This window comes from Rhea pennata, chromosome 2, assembly GCF_028389875.1.
Source record: "Rhea pennata isolate bPtePen1 chromosome 2, bPtePen1.pri, whole genome shotgun sequence".
Lineage (NCBI taxonomy): Eukaryota > Metazoa > Chordata > Aves > Rheiformes > Rheidae > Rhea > Rhea pennata.
Window position 1 is genome coordinate 50,829,566 of NC_084664.1, and position 17,360 is coordinate 50,846,925.

At 35.9% G+C, this 17,360-nt stretch overlaps 1 protein-coding gene across 11 annotated transcripts in view; it reads right to left on the reverse strand.

The window, feature by feature from the left end:
* Window positions 1-3,933: 3,933 nt before the first annotated feature.
* CLASP2 (cytoplasmic linker associated protein 2) overlaps window positions 3,934-17,360 on the reverse strand; it is a 145,023-nt gene continuing 131,596 nt past the window's right edge. For all 11 annotated transcript variants that reach the window (XM_062569487.1, XM_062569484.1, XM_062569486.1 and 8 more), the window contains 5 exons: window positions 12,657-12,850; window positions 11,651-11,779; window positions 8,539-8,745; window positions 7,342-7,458; window positions 3,934-6,187 (listed from right to left, as the gene is read on the reverse strand). In XM_062569487.1, the coding sequence (XP_062425471.1) occupies window positions 6,101-6,187; window positions 7,342-7,458; window positions 8,539-8,745; window positions 11,651-11,779; window positions 12,657-12,850 (734 nt within the window). In that variant the 3' untranslated portion in view covers window positions 3,934-6,100. The remainder of the gene's footprint in view (window positions 6,188-7,341; window positions 7,459-8,538; window positions 8,746-11,650; window positions 11,780-12,656; window positions 12,851-17,360) is intronic.

The following is a 17,360-nucleotide window of genomic DNA, read 5'->3' on the forward strand; positions in this document are numbered from 1 at the left end:
AACATTGAAGCTAGGTTTGGGACGAGCAGGTAGTTTACAGACCCCCAAATTCCATTCATAACTCACTACCAAAACACAAGCAGTTTCTACAACATTTTTAGTATTCTGTGACACCTAAGAAGGTGTTACTTTTCCCTTCATTCTTTTGCCTTCTTGTTGGGGGTGCAAAGAGAGGGTGATACCTGGGCTATTCTCCATTTTGGCTGGGATGCTATAATGAGTATACCAATAACATATCTACCTCTATGATAGAGCATCACTTGAAGACTGTGTCTTTATTTACTGCCATTAAATTTAAGAAGTCATCCAACTTGCATTCTTGAGAATAGCGTTAACAACTATATGTGGAAGCAATCTGTGAAAGGAGGCATCAGTGGAGCTGCACAAATGATATACTTAGTATATCATATATCATTACATATACTTACTTACTAGTATCTAGAAAAATTCAGCTCAAATTATCTAGCACATAAATGCCATATACTGAAGAACAGCTGAATACTATGAAAGTGCAGACAGTGAAAAAGGGAAAAAAGGCACAGAATGAATAAATAGAAGAAAACTATGACAACTATTTAAGCTTGCCCTCCTTTTCACCTTTTTCCATTCAGAAAATACTTTATGGGGGGAAAAATAGCAATTTCAGTGCAAACCATTAAGTCCAAAAGCCACTTCTCAGGTAGCATTGGGTATTACTGTTTAATGGTTTCAGTCAGCATTTCCAAATAAAATGAATATGCAGAAATAAATAAGTACTGGCAACCTACATATACAAAAGTAAAAACATAAATTCATTATATATAGAAAGAAAGGGTATGAGGAAATGAATTATGAACTTCACATTTGTGAAGCAGCTACATCTTTTTTGCATAGTACCAATTTAAAGGCCACAATTCAGTCCCTGATTTTGCAACAACTCCCTTTTTAGTCACTTTATCAAGGGGAATTACAAGTAACCGAAGAGTACACATAAATACGCTTAACTTTGACTCTTCCAAATCTTACAGCCTCTATTCCCTCTAAACAGAAAAATCAGAAATATGCATCAAAAGGATACAGGTTCTGAATAAAGGATTTTTAAAAGTTTCATCTGTCAAATTATAAACAATCAGTTAACATTCAATTAAAATTTCTCCTCTTAGGCAAATTCAGGCTACATAAGCAGTGATGCATGTGAACTCTTTAGAGAGGACAGGTGATTCCATCTGCAGCTCAAATTAGTCCTCCAATGTGGCCCAAATGGCATTCGAAGGATCAAAAATGGACCAAAACTCATAATTTCTCCATATAGAAAAAACAATCATCTATGGTGACATTTAGTATATTATAAAAAGGTTTTGTCTACATCACTTGATTATTTTCAAAGGATAAAAAAGGATGACAAAAACCAAAAATGACATCTTTCACCAGATCAGAAGATTTTTGCACTGGTATACAGTTACAGTTGCATTTCTAAAAAAGTGCATCTATTTGGATTAGCAAATAATTAAGCATTAACAACATGCTAATCTGCAATTCTAATTGAAACAGATCCATCCAGATACCCTTAGGCTTGCATTTCAGCTGCTTGAACTAAGCTGAAATCTCCTCTTCCCTAATCTTTTTATGTGAACTATCTACACTCAGGCTAAGCTATTCAGGGTAAGAAGTTAGTTCTTCCATACAGACTCTCAAGGTCCTGGATAGATGTTTACTTTTGCGAACAGCTCTGGTAGAAGTTTCTGATCCCAGGATCCTCTCTAAGGACCAGCTGGGTTGGGTCTCGACCAGATGAAGGCTGCTCACACAAGCCCTGCCACAGACAGAGATGAACAGGTGAGGCAGTATCTAACCAGTCTATCTGGCTTTGGAGAACATCCACCTATTGCCTAACTTAAATCTATACCTTTGTTTTTCTTGGTGTAAATCTCCCTTAGACAGACAGGCTCTACCTTTGACTCCAGCTTGACATACAGTCAACAGAAGCGTTACTCATTTCAGCACGAGTTCAGAGAGGCACAAAGATTTGCGTTTGTGGACAACAGCAAGATCTAGGAAAGGAAGCACACTAAAATGGATGACCTATGAAACTTCTGTACCTGTGAGAGAGTCCAGTTGCCTTTTTATCTACTACCAACTTTAAGAAGTCCAGACATCAGTTACAAGTAATATCATTTTTCTGTACCAAGAGGGTAGCTATGTTGGTTTTTTTCCACTGCAGTGTATTTTCCATGTTTCTCTATCAAGCATTATTTCCAGTTATTCTCCCATAAAACATGCCTCATTTCACTTTCATTTTAAATGGAATTAAGCCTGCAATTGCAAAACTGATCCGTTTACTGTTTTAATGGGGGAAAAACATCAGTTTTCATCCTGACAATCTTCCTGGTCCTGCTCATTATCCCCATCTTATTTATGTTTATTTTAGTCTATATTTTTCCTGGTCCTGCTCATTATCCCCATCTTATTTATGTTTATTGTAGTCTATATTTTTGTTTGCTAAGTTCCAACCCAGCATAGTGAATGTTACCACAACAAACTGAACCATTCTCACTAGCCTTCAGCATTACAGGGATTAACTGTATCATAATGCAAAGATTTATTCCTCAATATTTTCTCTTTCATGCTCATTTTCAACAGAAAATTATTATATATTCAGAATTCAAATTCTTTACTGAAAATTAAATTGTAAACAGTTTGGGCCTACAGGCTTACTACACGGATATACTCAAACACTTAACCATTGACAGAAGCTCAGATAATATGAGTCTGTTCCAGGGTACAAACGTTCTTTACCCTGGGACTCAGCCCACAAATAATAAGTGCAGCTCAGCTAGTTCCAGTCTTTCTCTGTGAAAACAAACAAGCAGCCAAACTCAGGAAAGTGTACGTGATCACCCCTCCTTTCAATTTAAGCTTACTTTTCCAACTGCCTAAGACTTCAGCTGAACATGCCATGTTACTCAAAATTCTTTCAAGCAAATGACATTTAAGTCCCTCGTGTATTTCCTGCCTGATTCTGCAGGCAGCTTTTCTTTCCTTCTTCCTCTCCCCCTTCTTTTAAGCCCCAAACCCAACCTTTTCTGAATCACATTTTGGTACTCAAATCATTGCAACAGTGACTTAATCTTTACAGAATATTAGAAAGAACAGAAAGAAATCCTTACTGAAAAAGAACAGTAACTTAAAATTTATCCATTTTTTTTCTAGATCTTTATGCTAATCCATTAGAGAAAGCTCCTCCAGCATGAACATAAGGCATGACTAATCATAACTCCAATTTAATTAAGCTAATGTCTACTTATGTTATAGGAAACGAAGGCACAAGTATTACAGTGAATCTGATACCTTGTTGCAGTGGAAAGCATTTTGTTGCTAGTTCTTACATTCCGATGGCTTGATTGAATATAAAGCAGATTTTATCCATGCATAGCAGCCTCACCTTTGTTAGAAACAAAAGTATTGATAGCATAATTTAAAGATTTATCTAAATACTTAAAGATGATTTGGAAGCATAGAGTTAAGCCATTTAAAGATGATATGAAAGCAGATAAAATTCTTATAAACATCTTCCCTCCCTGTACCTGGAACAAAAACTTTCAATCTTGTGTGGGATAGAAAGCTCTCTCTCTGACCAACTTTTACAGTGTTTTTTCCCTTTTTGTTTACACATAAGGGAAAAAGAGTACATTTGGCCAGAAGACACGAAGTAAGATCTTCAAAGGCAAATAGCAAAGTCATCTTGAAATGATCCTTTGAAAGTATTACCTGTAGAAAAAGCAGGATTAACATACAAGCCTATTAGAATGTGTGTGATTTTAAGTCAGGAAGCCTGCCTAAATGAAGGAAATCTGGTGATCATAAACATTTCCAAAAAACATTTTCTGTCTTTGAAACATTGTTCAGACACACGAAACATGAAGATTCTTTAGCTTTTTTTAAACCAATGCTGTATCAATGACATTTATATATTTATAGCATGTGATCAAATAAAACAGAAAACCAGAATGTATACATTGCTAATTTCTTTTTTTTAAGTAATGTTATGTACATTTTATTGCCAGTATATGCACAATGGTAAGCATAGAACTATAAATACACAATGTAATTAAACAGTAGAAAACAACAAGAATGTTACACATAACAAAGGAAAGAAAGAGGAGATACTATTTTCCTGATATAGCTGTTAAAAAGGGCTAGCGACAAGTTATGACAGTCTTGTTTTAAGTCTTTACATATATTTCTACAACTTTTCCTCCAATAGAATAAATCTCTGCAACGGCACTGTTTCTTTAACAACCATATCTCCACTTTTTCTATCAGATTCACTTCAGACTAAAGTGAAAACAACCTTTCATGTAACTACAAGCATCTGGCTTCATTTTTATTCAGTTTTGTTTTCAGGGTACCTAGCAAGTAAAGTGTGTAAGTAGTTTCTTAGGATATTTGGCTGCATGTTGAAGAATAGAGTTTAGAATATACATTTAGTGATACTTCTGGGGAAAAAAAAGAATTTCTATAGATAGTTCTTCCTTTGGGTGCTATAGGCAGCAGCTCATTCAAAAATTAGTCACTCTGAAGAGGTAGAGAGAATTTTAGCCTAGCATAGATCATCATCCTTGGCACCGCTTATTTCTCTCTTATCAGGATACACTTTCTATAACTAGACAGTATCACAGTCGAAGAAAAAAAAAAAAGCCAGGGGAGAAAAAAAGAAAAAGTTCCACCATTCCTAGGAAGGGTCTGTTTCATCCCAGTTCTCAGTTAATTGTTGCTTATATAAAACAAAACAAAATAAAACAAAACACCCCCCCCCCCAACATTTAGGGACACATTTACTTGATTTTTGTTCTCTCTTTCCATTATCAAGTTCATAAATACAAAGAACCATTATTCACAATAAACTAACTTTTTCAAATATGGAAAAACAAACCCTGGAAACATTTCCACGCTTTAATCCAGATGGGTCTCGAGGATGCTATTCAAGAAAACCATGCAAGTAGTTTGGTGCAGCTTTCCCAACTCATCCAAAATATGTACTTTTTAAATTAAAAGGTGGCAAGATCCATAGCATTTGTGACTATTCTCCCTCCCTCCCATTTAAATTCAATGCAGAAAACCTTGGTGCTTTTAGGTAGGTAACGATAAGTTGTTTTCTGCACTGTTGTCATAAAATCCCATGTGAGTTACAATACAAGACTACTGGTTCCAGCAATTAGGTTGAGAGGAAACATTCTAGTGATAAAGATAAATACATACTGAGCATGCTTGGGCAGAGCACTCCATTCTGAAGCATCCTGCTTGAAGAACGAAAGGTGACATGGATGATTCACATCCATCAAGTGACCATTAACTCTGCTGCTAAAAGGCAGACTGCCACGCTATCACCAGTTCGGCAATGCTACCCTGAAAGGGCTGTCTTCCACATTAGGAGGTACTAGTTGTACTAGTCCTCTACTGTTCACACTAAATTCTTATTTATGCAACAAACATACAACCAATGAACAATATCACTTTTACAGAACTGGATCAATCCAGCTTTTTTTTATAGGCATATTTCTCAGTCTCCAGAATATCCCAAACAAGCTGTAAATAAGATGAACCACCAATACAGTGACTGAGTCTCACTGCAGTTCAGACTAGTCCTGTCTTGTTTCACATCACTTCTTGTTTCTTGCAAAAGGACATGATACTCAAACAAAATAGCAATTAAAACATAATGTTATCTGCAGCTGAATGAAAGCAACAGAATTTATATTTTAACATCTGAAGCTTAAAGCATACCTGTTTAATTAGCATTAAAAAAATTTATTACATTAACACTGGCAAAAGTTAATGGGAAGACACAGAGGATTGTGAACAGGAAAACTAATGGATTAGATTTTTTTTTAATTTTATTTCGTTTTGATCAACTGATGTTAATACTGTTTTTTCTTGGATTTGGGATAACTCTATTGCAACAGTCACATGCAGGCTGAGGACAGCCATTGGTTAAAGAAAAAACAAAAAAGAAAAAAAAAACAGAAAAAAAAAGTTCCAAAATCGTGTGTAAGAATTTTCTTTTCACTGAAGAGGGTCTTGCTCCCTCTTTAGGGGACCTGGTTCACTCTTGTCAGCTTCATTAGCTTTGTCCAGATACATCTGCTGTTGCATCCCCTGGTGCAGAGCCTGTTTGTGCACGTTTAATGTAAAGGTTCAATAATTTCATCTGAAAATTTAAGCCAGAAATTCACTTGGTTAGTATTCACAAACTGTATAGGCTACAGTAAAGAGTTCAACTAAAGGAATGATACCTTGAAGGGGATCATTAAACCATTTTTTCCCCCAAAAAAGAAAAATTAGATTTTATGCAGTGGATTCAAAGGTAACATATTTGCCAATGAAAACCTCAAACACAACAACATTTGTCACAAGGAGAAACTGACCGAGCTTCACTAAAGATGTCAAATAAAAAAAAATCTCTGGTAGCTGGATTAGGATAGATTATTCTCCAAAATTACAATGCCATTCTGAATAAGATACTGTTGAGGTTTTAAGTCTCTAATTATCAGAGCTGATTTTTTTTTAAAAACTTACTAAACCTCCCAGTACTGTCTAGAATCACATTCAACATAATCATTGCCTTTTTTTTTTTTTTTTTTTAAGATGCAACTGTCTTAGAATAAAGATGTACAAAATTAATTGTCCTATTCTATTCCCAAGGACAAATGGATTTGCAATTAAAATACAGCTGTTTGCACAGGAGAAAAAAAATCCCACATAGTATGCAAAAGATGTTAAAAAAAACTATGCATTTCCTGAATTTATTTTTTTCAGAAAAGAAGTAATGAAAAGGACTGATAAAAGCAAAAGAATAGTAACAAGAACAGATAAAACTGTTGTATGCAACATCTGCGTATTATATTTATTCCTTTTCAACATGTAATTGCATGAAAAAACACAATGAGAAATAAGGAAAGGAAAAAGCCAGGCTTAGTACATCCATTATCATTACTTAATACTAAAAGTCTGACAGTGAATGCAAGCATATTTAAAATATTAAAAATATACATACGTATACATTTACAGTTTTTGGCCTCTGATAATATGCAACTACATCTACTGTAAGGTAACAAGAAATACGATATAATATAGTATTTCTTTTAATGCTAAAGTTCATGCACTTGTGTAAGTACTGGAAAATGAATGGATTTTCAGTTTTGAATCTTTTAGGCTAAAGTTACATTGATCCTCTGTCTGAGGATTTCAGCAGCCTTGATATTTGTATTCAAACATATAATTTTATGAGATTTGCAATCAAAATGCAAATGCATACATGCAATTACGGACCAAGATATTTTTTATACGATATATTTTACTTACTTTACTGCCAGTGAGTTGACTGAGATGTGGTTTTAGTTCATCACCAATTACTGCATGAATGGCTACAAGGCAGAAAACACATGCCTTACGAACACTGCTCTCTGAATTATCATAACCCTAGAAAACAATAAAATTAACATTAATAGCTTATCAGTTAATGATTAAAAGCCTCAAAGCTATTTACTTATCCTTATGATAAATACATTAAAATCTACAGTAAATGAATGCTAAGGTAGCCCAATGAAGCATTCCAACAGCAAAAAAATCCCAAGCAAATACAGGGCATGCACTTAAAATGAATTCTGCTTGTGAATCACTGTTGACAGTCACTTTCCAGATTGAAAATAATACCAGTATGTTCCTGTCCATAAGTTACGCTGTGAAAGCAGAGCTCCCATCATGCTCTACATTGCCACACAGTAGTGGAGAACATATAAGAAACAGTTCTATGTTGTAACAGTATTTAAAGCAGAAGACCATAAATTTAGAGCTTCTATATTCTGAAGAAAGTATTGGCTTAACAGGCAAAGATTCTTTTCCTAACTCCCACCTTAAGACTTTTATTTCTATTGCTCTCTTCCTTGTTGTTCACTCCTGGCTTTCTCCCTCATTCCTTGCCTCCTCATAAACCTGCCCCAAAGACCCCTGCCCCACTTCAGCCTTCTTACAGACGTGCAATGAGCCTGCACCCACTGAAGACAGAACATATGCAGAATTCAGCAGTCAAACCCTGAAAAGTCTCCATCAATCATGTGCAGATTGATGTATCTCAGCTCTTGATAAAGGGAAAGAAACTTCCAATTTTTTAAATTAAATTTCCCCTGGTCTTTCCTCTTGTTTCCACAAAATGCCAAAAAAACCCCTAGAAGTAGACACACATAGAACATAGACAATTTCAGACTAAATGATTAGAACTTAGAAAAGTTAAAAGCAACAGAAAACTATCTTATAACTAGAAGTATCTACCAAGCTACAGCTAGTTTTTTATTTTTTTTTTTTACCTAGATCTCCTTTTGATTCCTTACAACAGTTACTATTTAGTTATCTGACAATTAAAGATACTGTTCCCAATATCTGAATTATTTTGGCTCAAAGTAGCAATCACCTATCAGACGAATAAATCCTTTATGAGAGCCAAGTGATATTATTTCAAAATATTCCTCATAATTCTGACATACATTATGTTCCACGTTTTACCTGTATGAGACCTGGCACAATCTCAGGCAAAAGCTGAGTAAGAGTTTCTTTAGATACTCTCTCTATGACTTTTGTCTGCATTTTGATTGCAGCCAGATTAATGGGGTAATCTGCAGTTTGGATAATTGGACAGAGAACTTTGATGCACTGATCAGGGCTAATGGAAGTGGCCAGCATGGAAGCAGCTTCTTCGGCAGATCTCACCACCTGTTGAAAGAGTACATAAAGACATGGGAAAATGAATTACAAGACAGAATTGCTATGGTCACTGTTCTGTCAGTAATAGTTTTGAGGAAAAAAAATTATGGTTCCATATTATCTTAATGGATCTATAATACTTCGAAATGCCTGAATTCAAGAGGCTTTTTGAAAATCTACACGTAAGATACAACTGTTGGACATAATGCTTTTCTAGAAGCAAAGCTCTTTTCAATATTCTATAACTAATAATATGTACTGAGCAATACGGATAGCAGCACTCTCCAAATCTGCCTGACAATGACCATTGCATCAAATCTGAAATCTCTCTATTCTGCAACAACCTTCAAGTACTGGAAGTTTCACCAGCTTTCTAAATCTAATTTCTTATGTTACTATTCACTATTACTCATTAGGTCTTTGATCATTGACAAGGCATGTTTTCATGTTCATTTCAAAAACTGTTCAACTACATGCCTAAATTGCTACTTCGAGCAGTTAGTCCAGCTGTTCCACCTGCCTTTAAGTTGGAAAAACTATTATGACAGAGTTCTTTAAGCCTGCAGAATATAACAAAGCAAGAGTAATTAGGTAGGAAGTCAAAAGGTACAGAAGCCCAAGATACAGCACAGGTACAATGGACAAAACTCATATCTGATCTTAGTGTTTGTGCAGCTGTGGCATTTGCCAGTTGACAAACAGCTGAATCAACAATGTATCAGGGAATTCTGCTTTGGAACTGCTCAGAATCAGTATTCACCCCCACCCTTTCTGGGCAAGAAATGAGCATGCCAAGACATTTGTTCTCTTACCATTGTGCTCAGTTGGTGCTGAAAGAGAAAGCTGAAGGGAAAGAACTTCCTAAACTGTCTCTCTCCATCCTTGTCCCTTTTATTTCACTCATACATAGCAAAGTGAGAGAAGAAGCAAGGAAACAGATGGGAGAAAACCCTGCCATAAATCCAGTATATGAAAAAGATCAGAGGAAGGAGGGGAATGAATATCAGAAAAGCGAGAGAAGCTACTGATAGGGTTGTCATCAATGCTACAGAGTCTAGCCGGAGGCCTGTGGCTAGTGGTGTCCCCCAGGGCTCAGTACTGGCTCCTATCCTGTTCAACTTTTTCATCAATGACCTGGATGAGGGGACGGAGTGCCTCCTCAGCAAGTTTGCTGATGATAGCAAGCTGGGAGGAGTGGCTGACACCTGAGGGCTGTGCTGCCATTCAGAGAGACCTGGACAGGCTGGAGAGGTGGGCAGAGAGGAACCTCAGGAAGTTCAGCAAGGGTAAGTGCAGGTCCTGCATCTAGGGAAAAATAATCCTAGGCACCAGTACAAGCTGGGGGCTGACCTGCTGGAAAGCAGCTCTGTAGAGAAGGACTTGGGAGTGCTGGTGGACAACAAGCTATGAGCCAGCACTGTGCCCTTGTGGCCAGGAAGGCCAATGGTCTCCTGGGCTGCATTAGGAAGACTGTTGCCAGCAGGTCAAGGGAGGTGATCCTGCCCCTCTACTCAGCCCTGGGGAGGCCTCATCTCAAGTACTGCATCCAGTTCTGAGCTCCCCAGTACAGAAACATGGAGCTACTGGAGAGAGTCCAGCACAGGGCTACAAAGATCATCAGAAGGCTGGAGCATCTGCCCTATGAGGAATGGCTGTGACAGCTGGGCCTCTTCAGCCTGGAGAAGACAAGACTAGAGCGGATCTTACCAACGTGTATAAATATGCGAAGGGAGGATGTCAAGGGGATGGCGCCAAACTCTTTTCAGTAGTGCTCAGCAACAGGACAAGAGGCAACGGGCACAAACTGAACCCCAGGAAGTTCTGCCTGAATATGAGGAAGAACTTCTTTACTCTGAGGGTGACAGAGCCCTGGAACAGGCTGCTCTCAGAGGCTGTGGAGTCTCCTTCTCTGTAGAAATTCAAAAACCACCTGGACACAATCCTGTCTAACATGCTATAGGTGACCCTGATTGAGCAGGGGGTTGGATTAGATTATCTCCAGAGGTACCTTCCAAACCGAACCATTCTGCGTGTGTGTGATCCTGTGTATGGGAAGAACTGCAGTAAAACTTCAAGAATTGCAACTTCACAGTAAGTTCCACAAAGAGTACACATCCTTGAATTGGGTGCAGGGGCAGGAGAGGATATATCTGTCCACTATTAAAACTAGATTTTCTGTGTAACATCAGTGATACTTATGTGAACCACTTGATATCTAGGTAGTTACTGTATTCATGTTTCTAATATGTACCAATACATTATGCTTTGCCATGCATGTGTGCACCACACAAAGTAAGTATTTCTGAGTAAGATTACAGCTACAGTTCAACTACTTCATGTCTTTTGCTTCTGAATTCCCTCACTCTTCTTGGCCCACAACCAACTCTCTTCTCTTTCACATCTTCCTGCATTCTCTCTCCCAACAACATTCAAAGTCATGCTCTTTAACAGCGCAGAGCTGGCTAAAAGTGGAAAGGGCTGATATTTCTCTGCTATATTCCATCCCTTCTCTCCACCATGCACCTTAATGAAATCCCAGAACTTATTTTAGAGCTCCAAGATACAAACAACTGGCTTAAGATGTCATATATCTTAAAAGGAGGAAGGAGGAGAAAACCTCCTTCCAGTTGCTCCCTGATGTGCTGTAATGACGTAACTGGGTACTGCTCTATATCCTTTTCAGACACCAAGACTTTTTTTTTAGGGTGATGTAAATCATCTCAGGGCTTAAACTGCAGGTTTTTTCTCCTCTTACATGCCTTTATTAACAAATAATGCTCAAATACTTGATTATTAAACAAATTACTTCCTTAGTAAGATCCAATTGACTTCTCAAACACTTTCTAGACATAACAAAACTGTTTCATTCTGAAATATTCTGTCATAACTTTAAGCAGAATAAATAATTACTAACCTCCTTATGAGGATCTTTATGGGCTTCTAATGTCTTCATGATTGTGAGCTCTGCATAATTTTTAAATCTTGCTGGCTGGTTTCTTAGAATTTCCCTTAGAACTTTCAATGCCAAAGCTCTGATTGCATGCTAAAAATTAAATATTTAAAATAAATGAGTTACGTATCTTTAGATAGACATACTTTATCTAATTTGTTAGGCTGTCGGAGAAGTCTTCGATAATAGAAAAATATTAATTAGGCTATGCTCTAGCTGTAAATTCAGTATGAACCAATTGTAACAAATACAGCTGGGAGAAAAAAAAAAAAAAAAGACGTCTTCACTGGCTCACCCGGCTTTCTTTCTGCAATTAATTCAGGTACTATATCATAAACATGTCAAACTACTCAAAGTTATCTATGTTACCCAGAAGTTGCAGTTGCATACAATTTTACCCAAGTAAGGATTATTAAAACCTTTAGCATCAACATTACACATTACAATTCTTCAAAAGATGTTGAGAATTTTTTCAGAGCAAAAAAGAGGTATTAGTATCATTTTGAATGTAATTTGAAAATGACAACTCTTATAGCATATATGTACATTGAACTCAAAAGATCTTTCCAATTATCATTACTGAATTTTAGAAACCTCTAATTTTTCAAATGTTTTCCCCATACATGATGTTTTGATATTTCAAGTCTAGTAGGGCTATAAAGAGATAAGCTCTGTATCCCAGTGAAAAATTTTTTTTTTGTAATTTATCACATGGGAATCAACAAGTAAGACTGAAGAAGGTAAGTATTAGGGATACTCTTTTCATATCTGAGGCATTCAGGCTTCATGAAATTTTCACTTTGCACTTGTCAATTGCCATAAGAAGGATTTTGTTTTTCAAGACTAAGTTAGACTTGTGCTCCCCTCCTACAAGCTCTATCCTGCCTCTCCTACCCATACAAACTTCAAAGATGCTGAAAGAAAACCTTGTACTTTGTTAATGTTCTTAATTGGAATAATCTGAATTTACCTCTCTGTCTCCAAGTGTTTCAAGCAGTAGAAGTAGTATTGTTTTGAAATGTTCATCCCAAACACCAAAAGACTGTTCTTGAGTTAATTTCATGAGCTCATATAGGGCAGCTTTTCTTTCTTCAACTCTCTCATTATGGTTCGATAATTCTTTCAGTAACTCTGCAACCAGATCAGAATGGTCCATGGGAGGCTCTAATAAAAAGGAATATACAAAAAAATTCTTAATTTGTGAAAATAAATATGAGCATCCTCTGTGCAAATCAAAGATACTTTCTAGGATGGCCAGCCTTAAAATCTCCCTGCTTTTATTTTTCCTCAAATTTATCTGAGAAAATTACTACTTGACTAACACATTTTCAGGACAGCCAACATTACTGAGTAAGCTTACAATCACTACCTCCTCCTCCCCCCCCCCCCAAAAAAAAAAAAAAAACAACCCTACACAGAGACACTGAGAACAAACAAAAAAATCCCTAAGATAAACTGATATAAATTTTACTCTTCCAATACTTCCATGATAAGTTCTGTGAAACCTTTTAAAATCTGATCTATACCTGAAGTATATGACCCTACAATCCACGAAGAGATCTTTGTTTTCTCCTTTAAGATGACAGGCTTCCTTAGAATTTTGTCAGCCTTGTTTCCACAGTTGTATCCAGACTTTTAACATAAAAGGCATAAGTATCACGAGAGAGGAGTTTGGTATAAAACAGCTGAAGTTGAAGCAAACCAAAGCCAGTTAAGCCCTTCCACAGAATGACTGTTACCAGGATAACAGTCATTACAGGACAGCTCTGGAGGTGTTTTTTTTGTTTTTTTTTTTTTTTTGTTTTTTTTTGTTGTTTTTTTTTAATATAGTTTCATCTACAGAGAGGGTTCAGTGACGATGAAATGGGCATCAGCAACAAGACTCTATTTGTAAACACTGGGCTGCAAACAAGGAGATCTCTAAACTCTCATGCTTAAAACTGGTCTTAAAGAAAATGAAATACCACGTTGTTGTCTTTATTCCATCACCTAGAACATTTCAACCTTTAAGAAAGAAAAACATTTAGCTTCCACCTTTGCACTGAAACTTTTGGATAAATTAAAAACACAGAAAGAAGAAAAAGGCTGAAAGTTTTGAAAACAATTTTGTTTCAGAGGGCAAACATAATAATAAGACCCAAATGTTCCTATATTTGCATCTTTTCCTAAAATAGTTTCCTTTTACCAACACACAAGAAATATTTTCCATAACAAATTTATGAGGTCATATACTGAGAAACCCAGCCCTTGAACATCATTATATCTAATACTGTAAATTATAAATGCTATGACAAAGCAGAAACTAATAAAATCTGAATTCAGAAGCTTTTACTACCTCTGGAAAATACCTACCACATAGTATCTTAAGAATAAAAAACAAAAAACAAACAAACAAACAAACAAACAAACAAAACCACCACTGTTTGTGTACCCAGTGTTTCTATTTGCATTCTGTTTTGGATGAATACACAAACATCTGAAAGTAGAAACATTTTTTTCTGCAAGCACTTCTAATGCCTCTATATTAATGTATGCTTTTCAAATTTTCTAAATGGATCATTAATGTTTGCCTAAAGGATAGACTGAAATTGCATTCTGCAACTGCATTATGCGAGTTATTAATTAATACAGATGAGCAGAATAGACAACCCATTTTAAAGAAAATCGATCATTACTTTTATTACCACAACTATTACACTAGTACTACCAGCCTGCGAGGACTGCAACTATAGAGAATCCTATTTTGAAGAATATGACAGAACAGACAATGCAATATGACACAATAGACAGAATATGGAGAACATATAGAATCTGTAAATGAAATCAATTTAAGAGGAGCTGCAAATATTCTGGAGAAGAGGACAAGAATTCAAAAGAATCTTGGTAAGTTTGAGGAATGGTCTGAAATAAAAAAGATGAAAGTCAGTAATGACAAGTGTAAGGCAAGACAGAAGCAGAAATCTTAAGCCCAGATACAAAGTGTCATTTAAAGAGGAAGACATCTGGAAAACACAATCTATGGAAAAAAGCTGAAAGAAAGGAGTTTGCTGAGAGAAGAATACTCATTTTCATTCAGAGGCTGTGGACTGCTTTCAATGAGTCTGAAAAATGACTTAAACAGGCATGTTCCCTTACGCTTCATATAAAGGGCATCTCCACTGGAAAAAGGTGGTGGTGGCTGGAAGACTTAGGCTGCTACTACAAAAACCCTTTTATTGTTTAGTGAGGCAAAACACCCAAATAGCCACTTCAGGTATATTGTGGTATCTCCTCCACTGGAGATTTTTAACCATTAGACAAATGTCTGCAGAACATATTTTCATGCCTCAGTGCTGCTGGCTGGATTAAATAACCAGCTACAGTGTTCCCATCTAGGGCTGTATTTCCACGTCTTTCTGCCAGTAACAGATGAGAAGATAGCTGGGAGTCCAGTACAAACAGGACTTCTGGCCAAGCTCCTAAACTGCAGACATGAAAGTAATGGCAAAATGCTCTCCTGCAATCCACCTTTACTTTACCTTTTTTTCAATACTGCCACTCACTCTAGGAAGGCTGGTGACTCCAAAGCAGTCAAGGCAGCACTCCTCTCAGCCCTAATGTATATATTAATTCTACCAGCCCCTAAGCTCAGCTGTGACAGGCTATACAGTGTTCAGGAGCCCTTAGTCCATCAGGTTTACGGGAAAAGTATGCAATTCCTTAGTAAGAAAGTGTATACACGAAGTGTTTTGCCAAAGGTATCTTTTTTCACACCAAGTTTTTCAAAATTATCCCAGCTGAAGTTCTAAAACTAATACAATGATTACAGAATATACACAGTATGAGTGAATACAAGAACAAAAATATTTTGTTAAAATCCATTAAAGGGGAGACCTAAATAATACATTGTACTACTACTCTTGTCAGCACAAATCACTACCGGATTAGGAAACTTCACTGCAGCCACATTTGAGCTTTTATTAAAATCAAAGCACCCTGGCAGAGCATAGATTCTTTAGTATTCTGTGCAATTCGGCGAACAAACAAATAAAAACAAAAGCCTTACTCTAAACACACACATATTCTTAAGTAAGAATGTTTGATAAGCCTATGACAGAACTAGAAAATAGGTTTGCTGTCTCTGCCAATAATTACTGTTACCTTAATCTAAACTGGAACTTTTAAGAGACTGAGGGCCACAGAACGTACACAGTTAAGAGTTGTACACAGAAGCTTTGCTAAATATTTAAAAATCCAAGCTAACTTTGGTACGAAGAAAGAAAATCCAAGATTTTCACACAACAGCAGTTAGCAGTCAATAATGTACACAAACATTGTGTAAATATAAACTGACTATAAATTAAGAAATTACAGATTTTAAACACTTGTGAGACATGAGAATATCAGAATGCGATTCATAACCAAATCTTAACAAAGCTTATAGACTTTTTTTTTTTTTTTTTAAAAAAAAATCAAATTACATTTTGGTGTTTCTTCATGAAAATGTTCACATTTCAAAGGAAAAAATTCTCTCTTATGCATAACTGCTGTTGTATTAATGGCTCTCAAAAACAGCTCCAAAAATAAATAAAAAGAATGAATGAATTGAATGTTGAATAAGTGATAATTATCTGACAACACCTATTTTGCTGGAAAAAAAATAGTGTATTTGACTGTGTGTAAAAGTTATTTCCCTGAAAGTCTGATTTGTTAAATAAGTTCTATCAGTTGATTTAATACAATATCAAAAAATGGCATGTTGTCAGAATGTACAGAGAGAGTTATCCCATGTAACAATAGCATCATTGTAATCCAGAATCTGACAACCTACTGGTGCTGTATATGTACAATAAGGATATTTAATTATTGATATTCACATTATATTATCTATAGAGGTTCCCCCCCACCAAGTCCTTTAAAAAAAGATAATTAGTCATATACTTCTTCACTAAGCAGAAGAGGAAATGAATTACAAAGAGAAATGCACTTTTATTTGGATTTGGTTTTAATCTAATGTAAACCTAAAACCAACTGACAGCAACTTTTGTGATACGAGTGTTCTTAAAAAATAAAGCTAAAAACATACATTTTTTTCTCATTAAGATACCATTAATCTCACTTTGAATGGAATTACTAAATATTGATATCTGAATAAAACGCAATGCCAGAAAATAGCTTTGTTTCTCAAAACCTTCTATAACACCTCATTGCTTAATGGCAGAGGAAAAAACTGAAAAAGAAAGAAGGAAATCCATTTGCAATCACTAATAAGAACTTAGCTTAATTAAAAGTGGAGTTTAATCTATAACTGAATATGAAATATCAATTATGGATGAAATCATGAACACCTACTACTTTCCCAAAGCATCATTACTTAACCCCTCTGTCCAGTATTTAGTTATAAAATATTACCCAGAAATATACTAGGAAATATTAAAGAGAAGTTTTAGAAGCCTGCAAAACAACAACCCAAGTTTTACTTAGCCAAGAGGCTAAGTGAATCACCTTCCCAGTAAAGGCTGTTTTTTTGAAAAGAATGTTTAGTCAATAGAAAATGCCAGTGTCCTGTTTCAAATACAAATATATTACTAACAAAATATTTAATCTTTCACCTAATTCTGAAACTGGTTTGATCTAGTTTTGTTTCTTTGGTATAAATTTTCTTTTTTTTTTTTTTTTAACCTTCCCTCTTCAA